Genomic DNA, 24,337 nt, shown 5'->3' with positions numbered 1-24,337 from the left:
AGAGGTTGAGAACCACTGGTTTAGAGCATTGCAGAGGAAAATTGACTGAGTGTTACCGTATAGCGAATGACTGACGTGCAGGGGACAGGTGGAGTGTAGGGGAGGGGTCAGTGAAGCTCAGCTGAGCTGTGCTTCTTGTGGGGAACTCTGACTTGGACACGTTTCTGCCTCAGTAAACACGCTACTTGTCTGAGCCTGTTGTCATGGCTACAGGTTCTCCCAATCGACTCCTCGCCTGCCTTTTTTAAATGGCTGCACATACGCTCTCTCTCTCTCTCTCTCTCTCTAGTGTGAGCAAGCACGCATACGCACATGCGTGTGTCACACGCGTGTGACACACACATACACGCACACACACTCATTCATTTAGCTACTACAGTATACTTGTGAGGACATCAACCTTTTAAGACAGTGAGTTCATTAATGCCATTTTCATCATTTGGGGAAATTTTTACACCTAATACTAGGTGGGAAAAGTGCAGATCTACAAACAAACGCACAATGTGAGCTTGTCGATCTGATATTTGTGGTACATGGCACTGGCGTCGAACAAAATTCTAAAACGCCCAGAACTCCAACCCCAACTTCTAAACCTAACCTCGAAATGTCTAATCCTAAAGCCAGCCCCAAGCATGTGAGGAACAGGAAATTTGTCCACACAATTCTGTGAGGACATTTGACACTCACACACACGCACGCACACACACACGCACGCACACACACAAATACACACGCACACGCACACGCACACGCACACAGCCACACACGCACACGCACACGCACACACACACACACACACACACACACACACACACACACACACACACACACACACACACACACACAATATGCACTGTAAAGGACTCTAATACACATATACAACATCAGAGCAAAAATCAGTACAAATACAGTAAATATCCCTTTTGATTTGAGTTGTTACAAAATTGTTGTTCCTCCCTCTGTCAACAAATAAGCTATGATGAATAGGTTCACATTACTGGTATTATTTAAAGTACTGTACATGTCCCATCTTGTACGGTATTAACAATGTATTATGGGTATCTTAAAGCATGCCTATGCTTTTTATTAACCACTTAAACCCTATACTTAAGGGGACTGGGGTCCGCCTGGGGTCCGCCAGGGGTCTATACCTGGAACCCTCCTTTTTCCCTTTGCAGAAAACAGCTGATCTGCCAGCTCACGATTCATCATTAGCTTCAATAATAACCCAGTGATTATCCTTGATGGGTCATCATCCGTAAATCATACTCCAGTTAAACCTATATAATCGTGTGCAAGCACACACACACACACACACACACACACACACACACACACACACACACACACACACACACACACACACACACACACACACACACACACACACACACACACACACACACCAGCTGCGTGTGGGAGTTAATTGATCTAACCTAGATATGCGCATTTTGCAGCATGATGTAATTGATTATTTGAGCAAGATTCCAATATTATATAACATTTTAAAAGTCTTTTATATACTCTTGATACTTTTTTCAGATAAGGTTTGCCCTAATAGATCAAAATGTACAACATTTTGTCTATTTTCTGGGCGAAATTACGATTAGAAAATAATTATAAAAATTGTTGTGTATACGTCAGTGAAAATAACCGCTATAGGAACATCCCTAATCCAAAGATTATTTGCAAGTGTGATATCACTGATGTGTGAATAAGCAAAGAAAACAGGGACTAGAGAATTATAGGCCTTCATTACTGTCTGTCCATTTGTCTGTGCAAATATGACACCTTTGCCCCTTCATCCCCCCTCCAAAGCTGTTCAAGAAAAGGTTTTATGCCAGTTCTTACTCTCTTAAAGGAGAGGACCGAAACACGCCCATGAATAATTCTTCAGGGACTGAGTGCACAAATACTTTATAAAGGTTAAGGATGTCCATAATTACGTCACCAGAGGCAGTGCCACAGATCACGTTCAACCCAGAGTCACCTCAAAGAAAGGGTCAAACTCGTTCTTCTGCTATACCACAAAAATGTGGAACGCCTTACCGAAGGCATTAAAGGAGTGTGGATCACTAGCATCCTTTAAAATCGCCCTGAAAAACCACTTACAGGCAGCAGCCGTTCGCAACTGGTAAAAACAAACATAGCCCAGCCCTACCCTCCCCTGACCCCTCTTTGTATTTACCTACTGTATGATGTTTTTATTTGTTTTAAATTGTTTCCCCCTTTTTTCCTGACTATATCTACTGCATAGTACTGTATTCTATCCGTCTGTCATTCAATGATATATGAGATACTTAAATGGTTTCCTATGGAAATAAGCTTAGTCTTTTCTAGGATCTCCTTTTAGTAGACCTTGTACCAGTGAACTGTACCGTCATGAAACTGTACTTTTTCCTATGCAAACTTCTTCTAATAAAGTCTTCAATCAATCAACCAAACAGCGAAAAGCAAAACAATCATAATAACCAGATGATCAATATTAACGCTTCCAAAACGTTAGTTGATAGACGGAATCTCCTTAGCGTGGCGGTATTTAGCGCCGTCTAAATAGGGTGGCCCTTCTCTCTTCTGCTAACCAGAATTCACTATTACTCTCGAGTCACCTAACGTGAATTCACTATCACTCCTCCCCTAACCAGGATCCACTAGCACTTGTCTTTTATGCCCCCCATGCCTCTCCTCTTTTCCCTTCTCATTTAACATATTTAGTTTCTTGCGCGTCTCCTCTTTTTATTCTTTCCCTTGTGTTCTCCTTTCCCTTGACCACTGCATGGCTTTGCTTCTCTCCTCCCATGCTCCTCTCCTTTGATATGAACACATTACAATCTCCTTTGGAGGGATTAGCACACCAAACCCCTGATACCACATGTGATTAATAGAGAAGCAATCACTTCTCTGTTGCCCCTGAGTCACACATGGGGACAGCAGCTGACAGGGCCCTCCTGTGCCTGTGTTTACCATCACCATGACAACTAGAACAAAGGCACAAGATAGTGTGTGTGTGTGTGTGTGTGTGTGTGTGTGTGTGTGTGTGTGTGTGTGTGTGTGTGTGTGTGTGTGTGTGTGTGTGTGTGTGTGTGTGTGTGTGTGTGTGTGTGTGTGTGTGTGTGTGTGTGTCCACCAGGAAAGGTTTCACATACAAGATGAAAGGAAAGGACATAGCAGCAGACTCAAATATGTACACAGACACAAAGACATAAAAACAAGCAAACAGTTTCTGATTAACTAAATGCAGCACCACTGTGCAGATAACACGCACGCACATTTGTATTACTATACTTGTGAGTACATAAAATGTTTTATGACAGTGATTTTATGAATGCCGATTTCTTTTTGAGAAAAATAGCAGATCTACAAGCCCACACGTGAGCTTAGAGATCAGTTATTTTTCAGTGCATGACACCAGCGAGCAACTGTGTAGAAAACATAACTATAACTATAACTATCATATCATAACTATAACTATAATTCTAATCCCTAAACCTAATTTATAAATGTTTAATCCTAACCCTAACTTTTTTTAAGCATAAAACAACCAGAAAGAGTGTCTATTTGTGGGGAGATTTGGTCCTCACAAGTATACACACACACACACACACACACACCCACGCACACACACACACACACACACACACACACACACACACACACACACACACACACACCGCAGCAAAGCTGGACAGTGGAGATTGTGCTTCAAAGGTGTTTTGAACAATAATAGCGAGATAATCATTTTGGCCCCGCCTTTCTCATTCGCCTAATAGGCCCACATTTATGCGCAGCAAATAGGCTTTTGCAGCTTTATTGTGTGGCTGCATTTGTCCGTGATTATCAAATATAGCACATGTCCTCCCTCTTTGTGTACCTGTGAACATGTCCCATATCATGATGAAAGGGACTGTGCACAGCAACTTGACACAAGGGGATGGTGACTACATTTTCCAAAATCCAGACCAGGACCCATAATAAATACAAGAACCGTCCCCAAAACACGCTCGCCCCGGCTCAAATCCGGCGACCTAGGAACACGTCGCCAACAGGGTATTCCTAAACGTAACCTCGGTAAAACTATGCCTAAAAACCTAACCTTATTTCTCAACGTAACCACAGTAAAACTATGCCTAAACCTAACCTTATTCCTAAACGTATCCTCAGTAAAACTATGCCTAAACCTAACCTTATTCCTAAACGCATCCTCAGTAAAACTATGCCTAAACCTAACCTTATTTCTTTTCAAATCTTTTTTTATTATTTTTTAAAGAGAAATGAGCCCAAAGGCAGGTAAACAGTCTCAGGTGCAAACATATCAACGTATATATTATGAGAGTGAAAAAACCCTCTTCAGCAAAATGGCGCGTCTAGCGATCAATAAAGTGAAGTCAACCGTACGACCCTCTGTCCGTTAGAGGGAGGTCCTCACCTCCAACTGCACCAAACAAAGCCAGTAAAGGGTCTGGGTCCAAGTCGCGTTGTAAAATGTTGGATAGAGTGCTGAATGCACCTGTGGCAATTTACCTTGCCACTAACATACTTAAACAGACTTGAAGCATGTTTCCAGTGTTTCCCCAGATGTTTTGACGGACTCTATTTAAAGTTGAGAAGTTTGGGTTGCACTGTATTGTTTTGTCACCAATAATATGTATTTGTTGTATTGATATATCCTGTTGTGAGTGCTATTGACTCCATAGTAGGGAGCCTGTTCAAGCTCACAGTGTTGATTGAGCACACCTGTGCTCAATCAAAATGTGAATGCTGAGGCATTACCTGTGGGTTTATGTAAATAGAGTTGAATTATTATGGAAGTAATTGAGAAATGTGATATGTCTGCATTGTATTGTCATGGATTTGACATGGAAAAGTTATATACTGGTTCTTATGTGAATTGTGGAATCAATTTAAGATGGTACGGTCCGGTGGGAGAGGCTTAGCCTATTTAAGAAGGGGGGTTGCCACCTGCTCAGGTAGTCAAAGTAGGGCTGTGAGCTGAGAAGACCCAATGCCAATCTGGCCAGTCTTGTGTAAATAGAGCCGAGTTTGTGCTGCTTTTGGTGAACACTGTTTTCTTGGACTGAAAGGTGAATAAAAGCATGTGTTTACTTTTTTTTGCAACAAAGAACTCTCTGACTGACTGACTTTGAATATTTTCCTATTTGTATATGTTTTAATATTTTGAGTATTTTGGAAACTGATTCAAGTGCCTTTTTCGGCCTACACTACCCTCACTCACAGCCAGAGTGTGACAACGCCACTCCAGAATGGCTGTAGCCGTGGGCACGTCCAGTATTAGTGGATAAGTGTGGCCTCGCCATATACATTTATCACAGCTAGACCTTATTTCTAAATGTATCCTCAGTAAAACTATGCCTAAAACTAACCTTATTCCTAAACTATAACCTCAGAAAAACTATGCCTGAACCGAACCTTATTCCAATCTGACATACTGAAAGGGTAAAGGTCACATAAATCCTAAAATGACACGGTAGGAGGGGCAAGACCTTCAGGGCGGGGCTTGACTGTCCAACTCCGCCTTCCCGCTAGCTGCAGCCATGCATTAGCTCCTCTGTGGCAGCGCTGCACTGTGCCGTCTGCTTTCCATTCTGAGCAGTTAGAGGCTTTCAGGGAAAGAACACTCAGCATGCTGACTTCACCGCGCCCATAATGGCTAAAAACCCATCTGATAAAAAGGAAGAACACCCACTCTGTTCTTCCCGGGCTAACATATCCGCTGCCATGGCCCACAATTCAATTTGTCTCCTTGGCTCGAGCCATCATTACTGCCCGAGGCACATTCATCAAAAGAGATGGCCTTTCGCTTTCTGACTCCCAATGCTGTCTTACAGTATACATGTGTGTTAGTTTGTTACCGTGTAATTGTATCATGTTTTTTATCATTTTGATCTCTGAGGCGCTTATTGGCCTGATAAGAGCTAATAGCGGATTGGCAGGGGTTTGCAACATGCATGCAGTGGTGTAAAGTAACTTTACTTAAGTACAATTTTGAGGTATTTGCACTTTACTTGAGTATTTACAATTTCCAGTACTTTTACTTCTACTCCACTACATCCCAGAGGCAAATATTGTACTTTTACTCCACTACAATTATTTGAAAACTTTAGTTATTATTATCATTATTAAAAAACATACTTTACATTTCAGCCATTTGAAAATAGGCAATCTACAAGCTCACAATGCGTCGCAAGCTTGTAGATCTGCAATTTTCAAACGATCTTTATTCGTTTGAAAACTTGAAATTTACATCAAACATTTTGATGTCAACACTTTCATATTTTTACTCACGTAAGTTTTTAATTCCAGACTTTTACCTTTAACAGAGTATTTGTATATTGCAGAATTGATAATATTGAACTATGTCATTAATATACCTTAGAGGAGTTAGAGGTTTGTATTGTAAAGTACAATGTGTGATGTCATCAAGTTGTGATTTGCAATACAAACCCCAAAATCAATCCTCCAGTTCTAGGGAACACAAAAGAGGGGGAACTTTTTTTTTTTTCCTCCTCTAAGGTATATTAATGACATAGTTCAATAATGAAAATGGGTGGTCTTCCCCTTTAAGTAAAATATGTGAGTACTTTTTCCACCACTGCATGCATTGCATGCACATGCAAAGACACAAACCCAGCATCCTCCAAGCCATACGGCGGTAGGGATTGGCATTTTGTTTTCCCGTCCACAGAGAGGTATAGTAAGCATACCCATTTTGCCAGTCCATGTTTGTGTGGCAATAGGGGTGCATCCGCTACAGAGCGGTTCAGCATCAAATGGCTCTCTTTCTTCCAGTGCGTGGGTGAGACCATAATGGCTCCCCTAATGAGGCAAGCAGCATCATGCTAGAACCCATGCTGCCGGCGGGAGCGGAGTCCTCTGCTCAACTCTGGTTAAAGCATCTGGCCCCAAAGCAGACGGGAAAACACTAGTTTAACCGGTTTGTAGTGGGGTCAATCGCAGGTGAAAAGGATTACGTTTTATAGGGAAAAGGATATCATTTAATAGAGGGTTGGTCCATACAGAAAATGGTCTAACGACTTACCGTAAGCCCTATATTTACTTTGTTGTATGGTGAAAAGCGGAAATGGACAATCAAATCGGAAATAAATAGCCAATCTAAATTTGGTTTTAACAAAAAAATGCTTAGACATATTTGTTTTTTAAAGGTGATACACCATGAAATTTCACTTTTCCTATTTTAAAACCTTTTTTTGGGGTCCCACTAGCACCTTCTATCCTCACAAAGTCCCATTTCTGACCGTTGTGTCTTTCTCTGGTTTTGAGAAGGCGAAGGTTAAAAGTATCCCACGGGTTCTCAAAACAGGCTATCCAGATTTGCTGCCGATTGTGACGTCATCTGCCGATTGTGACGTCATCATAAAAAAAAAAAACTTAAAAAAAAAAAATGTTTTCAACAATTTCTTTTTTTTTTCCAAAAAGATTTTGGGGGGGGGGTGGCGCAGTTCAGGCCAAAGGTGGTACTGCAGCTGAAATGCTCTGAGAGCCATTCAAAAATGAGAGAGGCTCTCTATTCAGGAGTGGTAATTTAGCCTCAAACCTTTTGAAAAACGGTTTTGGGACATAAACAATATGACATAAATACTTTTTAAATGCATGGTGTATCACCTTTAAAGGATTGCATAATACTGTGTATCTGACACAGTTAGGCAGTACATGTTGGGTCCATGTTACAAATATCTGCGGTGGCCTATCATCAGTGATACAATGACATCTCTGAAGAGTCATTTCCATGCTGTAAGCTAACTAGATTATTCTCACTCTCAACCAGTCCCTCTGGGAAGTCCTGACCCTTTGTCCTGACATAGTCAGGTATACAGGAGAAACCAGCATACAGTACATCCAGACATAATATGCCGTATATGTAAAGGAATATCCCTAACCATAAACAATAACTGGCTCAGGATAGCACTAGCAGCATCAACAGTGGGAAGCAACAGCCAAGACACCACAAATGCATTCTCGCATCCAATCCCTCCCTCCAACCCCTTCCCCCGCTTTTAGCGTTTCCACTCTTCTATTAACACACAGACAGGGACAGATTCCTCTGCTTACAGATCATTAATTCACAGTGGTCTACATGACAAGGAGAGCAAAGAGGGAAAGTGTGTCTGACAGTGAACACGCTTTAAGTTTCTTTGCACGGGAGAACCTCCTGACAGAACACCAGGGCCTATCACTGCTGCTGCAGCGGAGGAGAATAAGATGAGTCACAGCTCTTCAGGAAGGAGGTGATTGACTTTCCAATACAATATCATAAAGGGCACTAACCTTCCACAAATACTGAAATAACACAAGTACTCCAACAAACAAAAAGCCAAAGGAATGTTCACCCTGAAGGTACACTATTGATACTGCACATGCCCCAGATCTCTGCCTGAACAAGAACCACGCTGTCACACTTACACCAGTCAGTCACCATGAGATACTTTAAGCAGCTATTGAAAGCCATAGCCTACAAGCTCCTCAGTGCCCGACTGGCACACTAGACGCACTACAGTTTGCCAACAGACAAAAGAATGGACAATTAAATCACCCACCTGGACCCGAGGAACCCATGTAAACGATGTGTTTCAAGACTTTTATGCCAAGTTACCCTTACATTTGTACTATATAGCCTACAGTAACAATTTCTAACAGCAAATGATTTTTTTCATATCAAGGTCCATTATTTTTGGGGCATCTGAGCCACAGACCACCATTTGATGAGATTTAGCCTCTCAAAACCTACGATATTTTGTTATCGTTTGATAAAGATTTTGTCCACAATTCCATTCTGTATTGATGTGGTCATAGGAGAGATAAACAGGTAAACGTTGATCAAAACAACAATTCTTCTATCCTCTATTTGTGTAGACTTCTTGTAAATTAAAGTGATAGTTCACCTATTTTTGACATAAAGCTGTGTGAAATACTTGCCATTAAAACAGTGGTTAAAAATGTATTAATTGATTACCAGAGTCCCGTGGTCAGAGTTCTGGTCAGTTTTAGATGAATATTAAGTAGTTCCAATGGGGTGGGGGCCATTTGGCGTGGCCCAATCATTGAAAATAGATTAATCCACAAAACTAGCGTCATTTGTATTGTTGGCCTATTTCTACCATATAGAGCGAGGTTTCGTTCTGATCAGCTGACTGCAAAGCACCTTGTTTTGGGGAAATACGTTGCAGCGGCGTAGTGATACTGGACACAAAAAATAGTACCATGTGACAGAGGGGTCAAAGTTGAACGAAAGTTGGTCTATTTGGTAGAAATAGGTCAACAATACAAATGACGCTAGTTTTGTGGATTCATCTATTTTTAATGATTGGGCCATGAGCCCCTGCCAAATCACCGGAACTACTTTATATTCATCTAAAACTGACCAGAACTCTGACCACGGGACTCTGGTAATGGATTAATACATTTGTAACCACTATTTCAATGGCAAGTATTTCACACAGCTTCATGTCAAAAATAGGTGAACTATCACTTTAAGGCAAGCAATGCAGATGTTTAACAATAATTGAACTCTTGAGAGCGTAATATGAAACCAAATACTGTACGGGTCCATTTGGTTTCATTTTACGCTCTCAAGAGTTAAAGATCTAAAATGGTCCATTTGGTTACCAACTCTCCATCATTTAGCTGGGGACCACCTGGAACACCCTCAAGGACCACTGGTGGTCCCCGGACTACTGGTCGAGAACCACTGGTGTAAAGGGTGAGCTCCCACACATGCAGGCCCAGGGCACACAGTAAAATCTTCAGTGTAAATGTATCCAATAATAACAGTGCACACGTTTTTTCAAAAGTTCACATTTTAGTACAATATCAGAGTGAAATGGACTCTGCGCATCTGCCCTGCTGCTCAAGCATATAACAATGGTGGCTTCAGCACTGACAAAAGGCTAACTGATTACCTGGCCTTCTTCAGCCTCTCTCTCAGGAGTGGCCTTTGACTGGACACCACTATTAACCCATCACACTTTCACTGCAGCAGCCATCCAAACCATACCATGCCCTATTATTACCAGCGCACGTCGCTGCCAGGAAGAAACCTTGTATGTACAAAACCGTTACTACTTTTCTCATCGCGACATGTAGGGCTGTCACAATTATTACCTAATCGTCTAATCGCAATTATTTGACATAATTGCAATTATTTTGTGATAATCGTCATAATCGTTTACATGTTGAATTTTTTTTATATAATTATGTTCAAGAAAGCACATAAGGAGGAGCGCACACCTAAGTGAGTGAGGTGCTGACCACGCAGATAACAATGAAATAGAGGAAAGAGGCCGCACACTCTTCAGCCACGATGCAAATAATTTATTTACCAACGTTTCGACTGTTGCCAGTCTTCATCAGGGTTTTGATTCATATAATTATGTTCAAACATTAAAAAGATTGTGGAAATAGCAGATCTACAAGCTCACAACGCGTCAAGATGCGACGCGTTGCAGGCTAGTAGATCGGCAATTTCCACTATCAATGTTCTTTTTAAAGTGTAAAGTTGTCAAATATGTCCTTCATTTCTTTGTATATTTGGGTTATGTGTCATATCTGCCATGTGCAACTTCAATGCCTACAAGCCAAACAGAAATGTAATTGTCAATGACAAAAACAGGATTAAATCGTTAACCGCAATTATTTGAGTGACAATTAATCGTCATGTAAAATGTCATAATCGTGACAGCCCTAGCGACATGTTGTGGGCTTGTAGATACAGGCTATTTTTATTTTAACTATTTTGGGTGACACAGCTTATGACAAACTAAGGCATTAAGACGAAGTAAGGCATTCATTTACTGGGGGGAAAAACATACAAAGTTGAAATATGGCGATACAAGGTTTCTGCCCGAGTCCGACAGCAGTGAGACATTGTTGCACACCACGTTTTACAGGAACCCAACAGTACATTCACAATACCTGCTTTTCACTGTGAATCCCCTTCGTTCTGAAATGTGTTTCATTGTTCCTCCCCCACAGATACAGCGGCACCATCTCTTTTATCTCCCCCTAATTCTATGGTAGCAGCGGCAGACAGAATAAATCTACTCAGAAGAAATGTGAAATGCAGAGATTGACCTCGTGTGAAACGAGCTGCTTGTCCTTCAACACTAGTGTGGAACTGTATTGCATAATCCACATCAGTGGTTTTCAAAGTGGGGTCCGGGGACCCCCAGGGGCCCTTGAGAGGGTTCCAAGGAGGTTCCCCCCAGCAAATGTTGTTAATATTATCTACTTTAACTGGTGAGAACCACTGAGCTAAATTGTGTGCACTTTTGTGATCAAACACCACTCTAACATTGAATTGTCACACTGGAATATTTGGATATTAAGTCTGCAAGAAATTATAACTTTGAGACTTTTTGTACATTGCGACATTGTGTGTGTCACAAAATCCAATGGAACACCTGGACTTTTCCAAACCACTGTACTCAGTATCAAATACCAAGCTGTTCCATTTACTTCCATGTTCTGTGTGCCGTTGTAGTATCAAAAATCAAACCAAGTTTGAATTGAGCAGTGAAGTGCATGTGTTCATGGCCATGTGTGTGTGGGTGTGCGTGAGAGATGCAACAGTGCCACTTGGTTACCAGCGGTATTGCAGCTCATGATACGGACATAGGTAGGGACATACTGTAGATAGGAACAGACAAAGTCACTCTGAGGAGCAGTTGACCACTGCTCAAAAATAAAATAGGGTTATGGTTAAAAAGCTATATAATTGGCACTAGGAGAGAACAAGTTTTATTTCCCAATGATTTGCAATTGCAATCCTGCCACAGACAATTGCATTCAAACATTTTCCAGTTTTCCTGAAAAGAAAGCAGGATATTATCTCATAATTGCCCACATGGTGCACATCCCCACATTGCACATGTATTAAATGCAGGGGAGGCTGCGTTCATTCGACCCATTTTCTAAAAACCAAAGCAACAAAGTGCTCGTAATTACTTACACACCTACCCTTTGTTCTTGGAGTTTATGAATACTTAATATAGACAAGTTACAATGCAATGATAAAACGGACCTGAGTTGTCCGTCAGGATTTATAGCAACATCTCTAACTGCAAAAGGAAACTGCCTTTCCTTGTCTGTAATTCAGAAGATTGCATTTGAAAAAATAATAGCCTATGCTTTGTGAATTGTGCACCTTCGCATCAACGAGGAGTGCTATTGTGAGGTAAGGATTCACACAGGTTTTTCAGTGACAGTATTTTTGACAAGAGAAACAAGACACAAGAGCAAATAAAACATGTATTGCCAATATTTAGAATGTTAACTGTTAACTCATTTAGTGCCACCCCTTTCACCACTAGAGGGCGCCCAGTGGCCATAGAAAATCCCATAGAGATATGCTGGTATATGCAGAAGCCCTGCAGCCATGACTTGCCTGAACACTTTCCTTTGTGCATGTACAGGAAGAGGATGAAGTTAGCTTGAAGTTAGCTATTGGCTACCAAGCATTTTAGAAGCCTTATTTTCGTCAACTTAGCCATGATTAAACCTTGCACACCTCATGCATGGGAAAAAAACAGAGAAGAATGAGCTCTAAAAAATCCAATGCAATCCTGGATTGCATTGGAGTGGATTTGTGCAGTTTGTTCACAGCTTTCAAACAAAAAAATCCGATTGTAAATCCGTTCAGGCATTCTTGAGATAATCGCCATTATGTTTTACATGTTATGTAAACAAACATGGCTGCCCTGTATGTTAGATGGGGTTGTATGGGGGTGGAACATGCAAAATCGCGATTGAAATCATGTTCACTAGATTTGATGGGGTCCAAAAAAAAAAAATAAAAAAAAATGTTTTCAAATTTTTTTTTTTTTTTTTTTTTTTTTAATATCCCGAACTAGTTCGGGATAGGCACTCTGGGATGCGATAATATATCCCGAACTAATTCGGGATAGGCACTCAATGAGTTAACAGGTCAAGACATTTGGAAATTAAGGTTTTCATCAACCAAAAATCCCACGGTGACATGAGCTGTGCTGATGTCGTTCTCTGCGTACTTTCTATGACGTTAGTCTTGTGTGACAGATTTGTACTCATACTCATACTCATACGGATACTCATACAGACATTCATATGGACACTCATACGGACGCTCAAGGCTCATTCATACTAGGGTGAGGTGAGTAGCTCCTCACTTTTTTAGGTGATGGGGTGATGTCGGAAAATAAAAGCAGGGAGATGTGTCGGGGTTCAGCAAATGACGTAATGTTGTAGTTTTCTGACTTTAGAAAACTACACTGCGGTGAACTTCCCTTCACCTTCTCTGGAGTATGAATGATACCGGTACACACAAAGCCAGACGGTTAGCACCGCTCAAAAATAGACACACTGTATACTGTGAGAGGAACTGACCTGGCAGGCATTGTAGAGGAGCTGATGTTCAAACTTCTTGATGCCTAGGATCCCCTGGAACATCTCGTAGAGCTGGTCCTTGCTGAGGATCAGCTCGGAGGCGGCGCTGGCCGTTAGCCTCTGCTGGTGCTTCCTGGGGTCCTCCTCTCCGCGGTAGATGGTGTCGAACTTAGCCATCCAGGAGCTGAGCACCGTCTCTTTGCTGAGGCCGTCTATCTCGGGCAGACTGCGCACACGCTTCTCTATGTGCTTCTTGAAGACCTCCCGCGAGTCACTGGCCGAGCAGCCGCCGCTCTGCACCATCCGAGACACGCGGTCGCTTTTCAGGAACACCTGAGGGCCAGAGGGTTGATTATGAATTATGTTACACTGTGACATCTTCATCTGTACTCTCTCTAATCTCCTCCCCTCATCTGATTGTTTGAAGGTGTGGTCTTTACTAGTGAAGTATATTTCCAGACTCTTAGATTCGATTAGCCCTGTGACATATAAAAACGTATTTGCAAAAAAAAAGAAAAAGAAAAGTGTCTCTCAATTATTCAATGAACTAAAAAAGTAATCGATAATTGCAAATTACAATATATACCGGTAAATGATAGTTGCAACTTTATTTTGGAGGGGTCCTGGTGGTCCTCAAGGTTTTCAGGCCAGGGACCCCTTAGCTGAGAGAGAGATGAAGCAGGGACCCCCACTACATATTGTATAAAATTGTGTTGCAAATTAAGATCTACAAGCTTACAACGCCTCGCAGCACGATGCGTTGTAAGCTTGTAGATCTGCTATTTTTGGCAAATGTTCCACTCAGAAATGGGATGCTAGGGTTCAAATGGTTAATGTAAAAAACATGATCCTATCACACAAAGATTTGGCGGCCCCCCTGTAGTAACTCTGAGGACCCCCTACGGGTCCCGGACCCCTGTTGAAGACCCCTGCTCTACCAGTTAGTGCAGGCATAGTTTTGAATATACGTGCTCTACTGTGACTCGTGTCACGGCTTCTCTTCATTCTTCACTGTACGGCCATATAGCATGTGGAAATGCTTCTAAAAATACCCGTGAGGGATGAACCTGAAATCGGACGACCTCCTGGGTTGTCATAAGGCAGCTATGCTGCTGCTGAAGTGGTGTGAACTGGTAATTTGGCTCACATCAGGACAGATCCTGCTGCAGGGGACATCTGTCCCTGTAGCTGTAGGCTATAGGTCTATCTTTACACGAGGATGGGATCCAATAAATAGACCACTTTTTAGCTTTACTTCCATGGCTCTGATGTTTTCCATCTGTCAAACACGGCAGGCCCCCACCCACAAAACAATCTTCAATGCCAAGAGAGACAAGAGGCAAACGTACAGTACTTCACACCAGTGATTCTCAACCCTTTTCATTTCAAGGACCCCCAGTTTGATAGGCATCAGACCACGCCCCCCCCTCTCTTGATCCGATTTGTATCTCTGGGACCCCAATCTACACTCCAAAATCCAAATGAAAAAAAGAACGGTTCCACAGTTCTCTACACTCTCTGAGTTACAGGTCCATAAAGGTCCGTTTGGTCCCCTAACTATCAATCATTGAACCGGGAACCCGCTGGACCCCACCACCAAGGACTTCTGGGGGTCCTCATGTTGAGACCCAATGTTCTACTCAAAGCTTCTTTTGACTTTGATTGTATGAACGGATGTAGTGTTGCACAACACTTTCTCACCCAAGCATAAAATTGCCTTCAGATCAGTTCACTGCAGAAGGCATGTTATTGTTGGGATGAAAGCAATATTCTAATGATGTGTTGTTGAATAATTCAGAGGAAGGTGACGACAGGGGCCAAGCCAAACAGAAACATTTACTTAAGCAATGTACACTTTTACTGGAGTATTTACAATGTTCAATACTGTTACTTCTACTCCACTACATGCATCTCAGAGGCAAATAATGTACTTTTATACCACTACAATGATTTAGTTATTAACTTCAGTTACTAGTTAGTTTGCAGATTTGGATTATAATTACAAAAACATACATTAACCACTTAGCCATTATTACATTGATTTCTTTTTGCAAATTAATCAAATGATCATGAAGAAAAAAAATATGTGTGCATCAACAGATTGATGAACCACTTAAACTGTATTTTATACTTTGTGCAACAAAAGAGAAAATAGCTCTTGACGTGACGTGTTGTGAGCTTTTAACAATTTTTGCTTTAGTTAAGACAATTTTGATGTCACGTTTTTTTGAGAATCAGTGAAATCGAGAACACCAGCGGTCGCTTTGATCCACGTCAACGACAACGTAGCGTCGGCAGGAATGATAACGCCTCACCCTACGGAGGTTATGGTTAGGGTTAGGGTTAGAGTTAGGCATAGTAAGCTAATGGCTAAACACATCTGAGCTGGGCAAGTAGAAAAACAACTAAAGAGTGGTCGCAAACGAGTGACGTCAGCCACTACACAAGTGAATGGCTGTTGTCGCCATCTCATGGTGACTACGCAGAATTACACAGGTGCGCTGATAAGAGACTATCAAAGTGAGTTCAAACTGAGTTACCCAAACTGACTGTAACTCACAGTTCAATTCCTTGACATATTCTGCAGTCTACAGTGAACAGAGGTGTACACAGAGAACACAAAGGGACCCAGCTTTGCCAGTCCCTCATGTGTGACCTTTGTCTACACACATCCCATTGTTCAGGTCTATTCTGGGTTGTTCAAATTAGATTGAATTTGGCCATGCAAGGAGCGCATTATTAAGAGTAAGACCTGCCCTGAGGTGTGTGTGTGTGTGTGTGTGTGTGTGTGTGTGTGTGTGTGTGTGTGTGTGTGTGTGTGTGTGTGTGTGTGTGTGTGTGTGTGTGTGTGTGTGTGTGTGTGTGTGTGTGTGTGTGTGTGTGTGTTCAACATCGTTTATCAAACCAAAGACAAGCAGGAGTGGTGGAAAAAGTACTCACATTTTGTACTTAAATAGTACAAAACTATAAAAAAGTACTCTGTTACAAGTAAAATGTAAGTATATACTTACATTTTTTATGCACCAAAAGTAAAAGTACAAAATGTTTGAGGTACTGAATTAGAAAATTTTAAGTTCAAAGTAAAAAAGAAATATATGAATATTCAGAGAGGTTGCCTACTGGCAGCATGCACAAGAAATCTGGCACAGACCAGCGCAGTGAATGTAAAATAGTGGCACACTGTGTAAAGAATGATTACAAAAATAATAGCACTAAAAGTGTTAAGGCAAGTGGTCTCCACAGGGACCAGCACACTGTTTTTGTCCTCTTATCATTTGTCCTGGCTTCATTTTACTTCATTCTACTTTGAGAAATCAACAACACAAACATACAAATACTAATATGTGAGATTACACACTAAGTCTACAAATATGCTATCATAAATGTGCAAAATCTCTGTCCATCTGTGCGTATGTGAGTGTGTGCACTGTGTACACGTATCTCGAGAACGGTCCGACTTCAAATGTAAATCCCCATATACTGTATGGTATTAACCCCTGATAGTATTAGACTGGTCTGGACTCCATAATTGGGCATGCCTGACATGTAACTTCATGTGTGGGAATAAAAGGGACGCAGACAGACAGATACATAAATCTTCATACTGTATATTATGGCCATAAAAAGCAAAAATACAGACAAAAAAAACTTAACAACAACTTACATTCTTTCTTTAGTGGAATTACAATCGGCAATCATTCCCAGGACAAATTACTCTGCAGTAGTCACAGGCATTTATCGGATCAGGCATTGAAACATGACACCTCGGTAGACAATTATGTCAATTTGTGCCCCTTTTCCGGGATAATACTACGAGAGACCTTCTGATTCTAGGGGAAGAGTAAATAACCACTAGCATCCCTATTGTGGGCATGTCATAATAGGCGAACATTTGCCAAAATGAGCAGATCTACATGCTAATAACACATCACATTGTGACACGCTATGTATGAGCTTGTAGATTTAATTTCGTCAAAGAGTAGTGTAGAGGGGGAAAAGTATAGATCCCTTGGGTCTTCAACAGGGGGTCCGGGATCCCTAGGGGGTCCTCAGAGTTACTACAGGGGGTCCTCCAAATCTTTGAGTGATAGAAACTTTATTTTTTCTTCTTTTTTATATTAACCACTTGAACCCTAGTGTCCATATTCTGAGAACTTTAGCCAAAAATAGCAGATCTACAGGCTCACAACGCCTCACAGGCCTTGTGAGCTTGTAGATCGTCTATTTTTGGCAAAGAGATTTGGTGTAAAGGGGAAAAAGAGCAGACAAGCACAGAGTGAAAGGTGAAGTTTATTAGGACCTTAAGTATTGACGGTTCAAGTGGTTAAATATCTGAAAACACAAATTGACATGAATCCAAAATACACTGAAGATTGTGCTGTCAAACAATGAAACTATATGGAATCTATGAAGAGGTTGTGGGGGTACCTGCTTCATCTCTCTCTCAACTAAGGGGTCCTTGGGGGACACAATCAACTAAGAATATACAATGTAAGTGGCTAAGGAGAGCATGGTTTCCTCTACAGGTAAATGTATCACTGAAAACAACAGTGATATTTTATTCAGTCTTTCTCTTCCAAACTCGCCCTTTCTTGGGTCTCAGTCAATGAACTTCTAAAATGGCAAATGTTAATGATGCCATTGCACCCACTAAGGTGAAGGTGGTGTCTGGTAAGAATATATCTTCATGGAGATTCAAATTGTATGGCCTCAGATGTTCTAGGATTGTCAACTTGTTTCTTAAAACTGTTATCATCAAGCCATTCTTGACATTAGTGGCGTTTCCATAAACTTAAGCGCATTAAGGAAGCGAATTATCAGAAATACGCATTAAGACAAAGCAAATTTAGCCCGTTTCCATTAAACTGGTGAAATGCGATTCTTGGGAGATCCTGCCTGGGTCCGTCTAACCAACGTGGTGTAAACACTTCCCGCGGGCTTGCACACAGTGCACAGAGCTGGGATGGGATCATGAGGCTGATTTTTTCAGACCGAGAGACATGAGGGCACTGCTGTGACTCGCTGCACACGCATCCCGACCCAGAGCCAGTCGCGACGCACCGCCGCGGAGAAAGTGCGGGCGGCGGGAGCACAGAGCAAGCGACCCCGGCCGGGGAGCCCCGATCGGGGCGTCCGACTGCATCCTGCAGCATCGAGGCGCGGAGACGTGGATGCCAGCTGCTGTGAACTTGTAGATTGGGCACTTCAGGCACGCAACACCGTGTGATGAGGAAGGGTTCGCCACCGATGGCTTGACTCCGGGAGGTGAAAACGGGAGGAATTTACACACGGTCCGTGTCACTCCGTGTGTAACAAACAACCGGTTTGTTTTGTGGGCTAACGCTATACCATGGACGTAAAGCGGCAGGGGAAATGGACCAAGAACGTCATAATCTATTCGCATTTATTGTCTGACCCGTTTCCATTCACTTATGTTATGCGCATTTAGTTTATTTGATAAAGGCTCAAAATCCTCTTCCTCCAAGCGGATAACTTCTTTTGCGGATAATGAAAGTTTATTCGCATTTTGAAGTGTTTCCATAAAAACATTTTGCAAATAAGCCGTTAATGCGCAAAAAGTGGCTTTATGGAAAGGCCACTTGTGTCTATAAATCCTGGAATTTATGTCTGTCTATATATGTCTGGCTGTCTGCTTGTCTGTCTGTGTCCAAAGTCCAAGGCCATACTCTACTCTATAAGTCGATGCGTCATAGACGACTGCCGCCATTCACTGGATAATGGATTCTGCACAGGTACTGAACTAGAACATTTTAAGTTAAAAATACAAAGAATATATAAATATTCACTTTATTCAGAGAGGTGCAGCTTCATTTGCCTACTGGCAGCATGCACAAGAAATCCGGCACTGAGTTAGTTCAGTGGTTTGTGAGACTAGCCCCAAATCCTTGTCCTGCAACGGGCTGGGTACCCGCGGACACCCGACGGGTACACGCGTTTGATGGGTGAAAACGGGCGGAATATATACCAGTAAGACTCCCTAATCGGGAGATAAGCGACCGTCACGTCGCATACACAAACTTTAGATGGCAGTCGTAGCGGAGGAGGAGGGCTGTAGCCAGAGGCTATGGCTATTTGGTGTGACCTGGGCATGGGTGTTTTGAAAATCCTAAATCCGCTTTTCAAGGCCAAGGAGAGAGAGAGGAGATCGAGAGAGAGCAAGGGACCCAGTGGTGACAGTTGCGGAAATCGAAAAAAATCAACCCTGGTCAGAAAATAAATCCAAAACGGGCGGCAGTGTGCAAACGTGATTGACATAACTTGAGGTCAATTTTATTTATTTACATGCTCCGAAATTCGCTCCAATATTCATCCAAAATAACGCAGCAGTGTGCAAAGACCTTAACCCTGCCCCGAGGTACTTCCAGTAATCCAAGGAAATCAGGGACCTTGTTAATATCTATGTCCAATCAGCTAATCAGTCTCTGAAACCATGATTCACATTCACCCCTAAGAACCAATATAACTAAAGCAGAACTTTTTATTTGCTAGACCAAGCTAGACCATAATTAAAATCCCTAAAAAATGCATTGGTCTCCAAATAGATGCCCCAAAGTCTTCATATCTTTCCATCTGGGATGAATCCAATTCACATGCACTATGTATGATAGCTTGGCTTACACCTCATCCGCACTGCACACAAGCGAGCGACGCGACACGATGTTCCGCGAAATAGCCTACTGACTGTCCGCATATGGAGCGTCGGCCATTGCGTTGCGACGGCTGCCTGAACCAATCAAATTAATTATTAATTAATAAAAGTGTTTGGGGGGCGGGACATGGACATTTAACTCTATGGACGTCACAGCGAAACCTCGCTCAAATAGAGACTCTGTGAGCGGAAACCGGAGGGGTGGACGACGTCGCGTCGTGCCGCGACATCGCTCGCGGTAGGTCAGGACGTCCTCATTGAAACACATGTATTTTAATGAGATTTCATCGCTCACGTTGCATCGCTAGCGCCGCATCGATCGCGTCACATCGCGTGCAGTGCAGATGAGCTGTTAGGCATTAACATTGCAATAGTCTAACAAATAAACAGAATTTGTATTCCATGTGGCCAGTTGAATCTATTCTAAAAATAAAAATAAAATCACAGAATAAATAATTGTGTCACTTTCATGGTAGGTGTTTCCACTTAGAATCATGTCTCAGTAAGAAACCGCTGCAGGCGTATAATTATAAACCTCATTCATTAATTCAGCTGCCTAAACAGTCTATTAAAAAAGTCCCTGCATCAGCAGTCATGTTGGAATTTATTAAATGGGAGAAACTGATAGATAAAGTAATATACTGTAGGATGGTGCTTGTCAGGTCAATTCTAGAACTCTGAATTAATACATGCAGACCAGGGTCTCTGTTTCAAGCATGAACTGGCCAAGAGGCAGAGAACATCAGGGCATGTATGAAAAATGACATCAGTGCTGTAATGGGGCAGGATTCAGCCTTCTAATTAATAAAACATATGAATTCATCTTCGAGATTGGTCCTAAACTTCTTAAGAACTCTTCAACTACGCCCCTTTCAAATCTCGTCTCATTCTTTAGCGGTCTAATGCCCTACATAAGAAAATTAATTGACAGGGATTTTAAAATAATGGAATCTAAAGCCTTTCTCTTCCTGGGACATTAACATGATAAACTAGTAGCCATGGTTGTTGCCTCAAAAAAATCTAGTATAAAATCATTCACTATGTAATTTCCTGTTTTATGTTGTAATGTTTTGTCTGTCCCAGACCGAGGACCACAATGAGAATAAGTCACTGATATATTGTGTTTATATCCTTAACGTTTCCCTGAGAAACATTGAAACTGATGTCTTTTTTCTTTTAACCATGACGTCTAATAAATCTAATCCCCATCGATGATGGGAGGTAGGTTTTCCAACTATCCATAACCCGCCCCTGAGACCCAGAGCAAGTACAGATAAATGGTACAAGTGAGCATTAAGGGGAGCACACACCGGCTGCGGTCGGCTGCGCAGGGTAGCATCGCAGTATTGACGCCTGTGAAGTGCCATGCGTAACACCAACTGGAAGCTCATTTCCCCTGATGGGGAAAAACATTTTCACCGCACGGCAGCGCCTAGAAATAGAAATAGAATATCGGAGCAGCGGGCTAGGCGTCACACCCGTGCCTGCGCGCGTCTGATGCCGCCGGTGTGGATCTGTTCATTGAAAATAATGGGGGCCGCAGCCAGTGTGTGTTCGGTGTGTGTTCCCCTTATTTAGTGAGGACCGATACTCTGTAATGTATGAAGATTGGAACCTCTATGAAACATTTTAAAACATTTTAAAATACTTTTAAATCATAAAAAAGAAACCAAAGAAAAAATAAATTGGTTGCATTTGTAGACTCTCAGGATAACAGTGTCACAGTCACAGGCTTTGCCTGTCTAGGTGTTGTATATCTATGTTATGTTCTAGTTGTTTTGGTTCTATGTGCATTCATGCAGTACCTCGTAGTAGCTCTGAACAGCGTTGATGAAGGCCTCGTCAGCAGCGATCTGGGTCTCTCCATTCAGGAAGGCCTGGAAGCGCTCTTTCACTGTTTGTAAGTGCATCTTACTGATCTGAGGAAAATCAAGACAAAGGACAAAGAAATGAGCAATGTAAGAAGTTGACAAATATTAAAATTATCTTCAAGATCTGTGTGTGTGTGAGCACTTTTACTTTTGGTACTTCAAGTACAATTTGATGCAAATACATTCCTACTTATATTGATCCCAAATGACTGTCCATGGGGTCTATTAGGAAGAAATGCCCATTTTCAAGGCTGCCATGATGACGATGATGCCCCTGTCGTCGAGAACCCAGCATCCCTCATAGCATAGAGTGTATGTAGGCCATAAGCTTATCGCTTTTACACTATTTGTGTACACAAGCCACCACATTCTGCTAAAAAGAAGTTATGCTGTTATGTGAAAAAGTCCTGGGAAAGGCGTGCTGTGATTGGCCAGTACAGTCACTTTGCTCTCCCACTTTGCTCACCCCAAAACATGATTTATGAGACTGTGGCGGCTCGTGTGGGACAACCAACGCTTGGACGTATTTGTAATGACAACTAGTAACACATTCATGGGGAAAAAAACACACCTTCGACCACAACAAATAGTATAAAAGCGATAGGCTTATGGGCTCCACTCATGCTATGAGGGCTGCTGGGTTCTGCCGGGGAAACTGGACAACAGGGGAATTTCTGCCTAATAGACCCCATGGACAGTCTTTTGGGTTCAACATAAATAGGAAAATGAGATTAGATGTTATTTAGTGCAGAGATGTCCTTTAAGTAACAAATGAGTAGCCTACTTCTTCCACCATTGGGCTAAGATTCCCAGTCCACTCCATAACAAACTAATAATGTTGCATAGTTGCCTGCCCCCCCTCAGCTAATTGGTCAAATCATTTCAGCAGAAGCTCTACTCTCACCCTGCAATTTTTCCACCAGCATCGACAGCAGACATATAATTAAGTTAGTCATCGCGGACCCCAATCATAGCCCTCCTATAACTCAGTCCCTTGATGCAATTACCAGCCTCCATTTCATGCTGTGATTTGGTTCGCCCTGCTAGTCGGCAGCCACTTTCTGTTCATAAAGCAGAGACCATAGAAGAACCCTGTCTCATGTTAAAGCAACTATGGAGATGCACACAGCAAACTCTTCACTTGCAAAACAATGGTAAAACAATGGCATCACCTATTAATCCTAGTATCCTTATTCTGGGCATGGCATAATAGGCAAACATTCTGCAAAAGTACATGAACATTCTGTGGAAATGGCACATCTACAAGCTCACAGAGTCGCAACCCGGGTCTGAGCTTGAAGAATATCTAGAGATAAATATTTTCTGTGTAATTTTTCAGATTCCATTCCGATTGCCTATGACAGCTGACTTCCAAAGTTTGCAGGCCCTGGGTTGGCAACCAGTCCTGCAATCTGAAGTGCGCACTTCTCTCTAGTAGTCTAGTTGGTGAATGTTACTCTCCAGAATAGGGATGCTACAGGTGCTGTAGGGTTCAAGTGCTTGCGACTCTCTGAAAAGATGCTTAGGCATTTAAGTGGTACTGCAATTTAAAAGCAATGTGAGTGGCAAACTTCAATGCTCTGGTGAACAGGCAGACAGACCCAGACTAGCCAACTATATAGTCTGCCTGCTGTCTGGGCATTTTACAGTGGAGGATTAAGCTGATTGACACACTGGGTTTTGGGAGGCATTTAAAGAGGACACACTGATCCCAGAGAGTTAGCCCAGAGCTGGATGGTATTCATCTCCATGGTAACTGTTGCATTTCATTCCCTGATATGATGCTATGGTGTCTGTGCCCATGGATGAGCATGTGTTTTAGATGTCCCCGAGGGACTGTGACAACGGTAATGTTGACAAGAGTACCGGTAAGGGACATGATACAAGGCAGTGCAGGGATTGGAGGCAGTGAGGACGGCTTTGCGGGGAGTGGTGAAGCAAAGTATAGTGGCCTGAAGGCAGATCGGGAGATAATAAAGCCTAATTTAGATCTTTTTTTTTTTTTTTTACTGAAAAACGTGACGCACGGCACATGGTCAGTTGATGAAGTATGAATGGCTGAGGGATTGGAGAAGATGAGATGTAATGAATCAATACATTAACACTCATTTATGTTTGATTATATGTCTGTGTTTATTCAGGGGCGTGTACTGTATGTGAACATCTGTTGGTTTTGGTATGTTACTTGTGGGAGCGGCTCGGCTCAGATCTCAGATTTCAGCTGAAACTCTTTTATTTCCCTGATAAAGTGTGGTGAGAACTATTATTAAATCACCTAATAAACACATTAAAAGATGGATAAACACAATAGTCACACTAATACAGGAAAAGCATTTCCCCAAAGTATCTAATGGTGTTGTGGATGTCGAGGAAGAAAAATGTGTCTGTGTGTCTGTGTGTC

General features: G+C 42.0%; 1 protein-coding gene across 3 annotated transcripts in view; it reads right to left on the bottom strand.

Annotated features, from left to right (window-relative positions):
* cadpsa (Ca2+-dependent activator protein for secretion a) overlaps window positions 1-24,337 on the bottom strand; it is a gene marked incomplete at both ends in the record, with an annotated part of 143,171 nt that overhangs the window by 92,979 nt on the left and 25,855 nt on the right. For all 3 annotated transcript variants that reach the window (XM_080728398.1, XM_080728399.1, XM_080728400.1), the window contains 2 exons: window positions 13,396-13,728; window positions 21,871-21,984. In XM_080728398.1, the coding sequence (XP_080584524.1) occupies window positions 13,396-13,728; window positions 21,871-21,984 (447 nt within the window). The remainder of the gene's footprint in view (window positions 1-13,395; window positions 13,729-21,870; window positions 21,985-24,337) is intronic.

Source organism: Nannobrachium achirus, assembly GCF_963921795.1.
Source record: "Nannobrachium achirus genome assembly, chromosome: 6".
Taxonomy (NCBI): Eukaryota; Metazoa; Chordata; class Actinopteri; order Myctophiformes; family Myctophidae; genus Nannobrachium; species Nannobrachium achirus.
The sequence above is the reverse complement of the archived record's forward strand: the minus strand, read 5'-3'. Positions and strand labels throughout refer to the sequence as shown.